Below are 3,971 nucleotides of genomic sequence, written 5' to 3'. Positions count from 1 at the left end.
AAATTTCTTGATTTGTAAACGGGGCTTTATGACAGCATACACACCTCGGGAGGGTCATTAACCCTTTATTAGGTAATAAATTCAAATTGAAAAGATATCTGATGTTTTATATTGATGTGCACAAGGTGGTACACCTACTAACTTGCCCCCCCTCTCTGTCTCTGTCTCTCTCTTTCCCCAAATGCGCTAATGAGCGATGAAGAAAAAAAAAAATGAAAATCTATCCAAAACAAACAAAAACATGCTGTTAGCCTACATGACAGATTTACATTTTGTACATGAACATAGTTTAGCTTTGACAGCTCTCTTAATGAATGATCTTTATTTATTTGCATCACGGTTCCTGCCCATGTGGGCTAAATGCAGCAAATCCCATAATGGGATACTAATTATAAAGACTAAGTACTATAACATGTAGTATTACAATTGAATTAACAATACATCTGCAACTAAGCTATCACTATATCTAACGTTTACATGACTCTTCCCTTTTCTTAAAACATGTGTATACGAACTCACAGAGTTTGTGTTGTACAAAGTTGTCTGTGGTTGTCATCATATGTACAAACAGGTTGTCGTTGGTTAACTCTTTACATCGTGTATCTACTACATTCAGAGCACTGATAAAAGAGTTGCGCATATCATTGTATAAAGGACACTCTAATATAAAATGGACTTCATTCTCTATACGGTTGGACTTACAAAGTGTACAGAGTCTATTATTCGGAGGAGTCTGGTTGTATCTTCCCACTTCAATTTGTAGGGGATGGTAAGATAGGAAATACATAAAAGATTGTTTAAAGATGTGTACAGATTGTGTATAGATTGTTTACACATGTAGCTAGCTGCACCTGATTGTAACAAGATTCAAGTTTGTTATCCTACATCGTTAAGTTAGTAGAAATTTAATAATGATTTTTTCACCTTTATTGTGTAGTTTATAGATCTAGTCGACCAGTCACAGCGCCTTTCGGTTGTGTCAATAAACATTATCCTTATAATCGCACGTCGATGAATGTTATACATCTAGTTAACCTAACGAGATACTTGATACAAAAGTTATTTGATCAGTCAGTTGATATTTTTTTTTACAAGGTCAGATGTTTCAGACGTTTCAGCATCCAGTGTCCTTTGCCAGTGGATATAATCAAACTTTAGGCCTCTCCTTCAGCCTAGTTCCATCCTCCGATCGATGATCTACATGTATTACAGTCTCTACTAGACTGACTACGCTGGCTACTAGTATAAGTATATATAGGGAGAATGATTTCCCAGGAAGAGCTTTGCTACCAGAGGAGTTGGCTGGCCGGAGGGTAAATGACTCCCCTGGCCCGAATTTCCCCGAATTTTTGTGCCACTTTTTCTACGATCCCCTTACTCCCGTAGAAAGGCCTGGAGGCTAGATCTTTCCGGGTATTTCGCTAAATTTTATAATGTCATATCTGTGACGTCTCCTATCCTAGTGACTAACACAGTTTGTTTATGTACATTTAGTAAGTAAATACGACATAGAGCTGCTAAACAAGGTGTGTCTCAATGACCCATCATGGCTCACAATGTCGCCCGCCCGACCCCTAGTGTTGCTTTATTCTCTATTTCATGTCGTATTGGTTACGCTATGGACCCTTCAGTTGTCTCGCCACACGAGCGCAGCTGACACAGTTTTTCAGACGACACGTTATGGAGAGGAGATATCCAATGCTAAACATATATGAAACCATTCAGGATGTGCAGCACCAAAACGACCCAACGGCGGCCGGGCCGGCCACTGTTCGACTGTTTCTTCTCGCGGGAACAATAGCATCAGATAAAGTTGCTGTTGACTTTGCCTCTCCTGAAGAGCTCTTGTTGGGTACTTCGGTATCTTGTGTATGTATACCTCAATACATAGTCCCAGCATTCGGGAGGAAATGCACTGCTTCGCGTTGCTTCTATATCCCCCATAAAAGCCCTCCAACCTTCCTCCCCTAGCTACTTGAACGACGAAAACAGCCTAGGAATATATTTGTCTAAGAAACAGAACAGCAATGTCTGTCGACGAACGAGAGGTTAACGGGCGGACGGAGGGTGAACAAAAAGTCACGGAGCAGTTGGGGAAGATGAGGACCACTAGTGGGGGGCTCAGGAGGCAGACGTCAGAGACGGACATGGGCAAAAAGGGCGCCAAAGTCGTCCCACCTGGAACCGCCGTCCTGCCCAACTACACCGTGGCGATCCGAGTCACGAGTGACGAAATCCGACGAGGCGTACGGAAGATACAGGAGGCTGTTCTGGCACACGAACCCAACCTGGAGCCCGCTATCATCCCACTGTCGAACCTCCACGTTACCCTGTTGATGTTACACCTGCGTGAGGGCCAAGTACAGGCGGCTAAGGAGGCGCTAAGACAAGCCAAGGCGCGCATCACCCCGCAGCTACTACAGCCCGTTCAGAAGCCCGGGGAGAACACCAAAGCCGCCACGTCACCGAGAGAAGCTGGTCGGTTTCTCCTCCAGTTTAACAAGGTGGTTATTCCCTTCGAGGGGCTGGGCACTTTCGCTGACACCACGGTATTTGCAAAAGTCGCAGAAGGCGGTCACCTGGCCACATTGAGGCAGATAGCGGAGACAGTGCGCGCCTGTTTCGCGGAGAAGAACCTCTACCCGACCGACGACAACACCTTCCTACCCCACCTGACCTTGATGAAGATCACGGACAACAACCAGGGGAAGCTGAAGAGTAAGGGTATCCAGAGGATCTCACCATCGCTGTACGAGGGGCTCCGGGAGCGGGAGTTGGGCAGTCAGTCCGTGGAGGGATTTCAGCTGTGCTCACTCCGGAAGAAGAGACAAGCTGACGGCTACTTTCACGTGGAGGAACAGGTCAAGTTCGGGCCAGGAGGATAAGGCACCTTTTATTCTATTTCTGATATCTATTTTTATTTTGTTTAGTTTCAAGGAAAAGGCAGATAATATATCATAAGAATATGGGTTACAGACGTATCGTTACAAACTCTATACATCCCGAGCATACACATAATGCACTGCCAGAAAAAAAAAGAGTTTTTCGTGAAATTTTAGATTTCGTACAATCGCTGTTAAGTTCACAATAAAACAAGTTGTTTCTAGACATAATGTTACAAAGGTAACGATTGCCGAGTTATGCGATGTAATGTAAGAAATGAAAAAGTCGACTGTGTAACGTTAACTACTTCAGTAAGGATGCATATATTGTTACAGCTGCCTTATGGCCATTTGTGCATACAATTCTATTCTAAAATACCATTGTGCACAATTCACCCTCTTGATTGAAAGAACATCAATCAATAAACCAGTCTTGTACTGACAGTACTTATAATCAAAGAAAAAATACAAAACGCTAATAAAAATAAGTACGCACAAGTTTGTATCATTCATTCTTCCGTCAGTTCCATTCAGTGGCTTTGCAACAAACGTATGATGGATTTTGTTTTTTAACCTCCTTGGTCAAGCAGACTTTCACAGAGGCTGAGGAGTTGTACCCGTTCCCAAAGTCGATGAAAAATGATGGGAGACTGATCCAACCCTCCATTATTTCGCCTTTTTGCATTCATATGTGACCTACGTATCCACAAAGTGATGAGCTTTATCATCATCTCTCATCATGTTGTCTATAGCTAAGACCATAAACCATGACAACATAGCCTTCTCGATGGATAAAACAATTCCTGACGCAGGGCCTGTTTGGGTTGCACACTACTCTTCTCACGAGCGCTTCCTAGCGTCCAGATGGGAAATTGCAAATGCGTGCGGAAGATCGCCAAGCGGTTTTCACACAAATAAACTTCACCTTCTTGTCCCATCCTCCGCTTGAGGGTCGGGGACTATGGTGGCATCCAGCTGTCTTCCGCCGTAGCTTTGCAGTCTGCATGTGGCTTGAATCTAGCCTCCTTCGTTCATTATTATTTTGGGGAGGGGCGTAATCTCCAAGCATCCGGATCCAACGATAGCATA

At 43.7% G+C, this 3,971-nt stretch overlaps 1 protein-coding gene across 1 annotated transcript; it reads left to right on the top strand.

Moving 5' to 3' along the window:
• The first annotated feature begins 1,564 nt into the window (after positions 1–1,564).
• Positions 1,565–3,971, top strand: LOC118431314 (A-kinase anchor protein 7-like). The gene has a single exon (XM_035842433.1). The coding sequence runs from the start codon at positions 2,028–2,030 to the stop codon at positions 2,883–2,885; it is 858 nt and encodes a 285-aa protein (XP_035698326.1). The 5' UTR covers positions 1,565–2,027; the 3' UTR covers positions 2,886–3,971.

The sequence above is a fragment of the Branchiostoma floridae genome, chromosome 15 (assembly GCF_000003815.2).
Source record: "Branchiostoma floridae strain S238N-H82 chromosome 15, Bfl_VNyyK, whole genome shotgun sequence".
NCBI classification, from domain to species: Eukaryota; Metazoa; Chordata; class Leptocardii; order Amphioxiformes; family Branchiostomatidae; genus Branchiostoma; species Branchiostoma floridae.
Note: the sequence above shows the minus strand (reverse complement) of the source record. Positions and strands in the feature narration are given on the sequence as shown.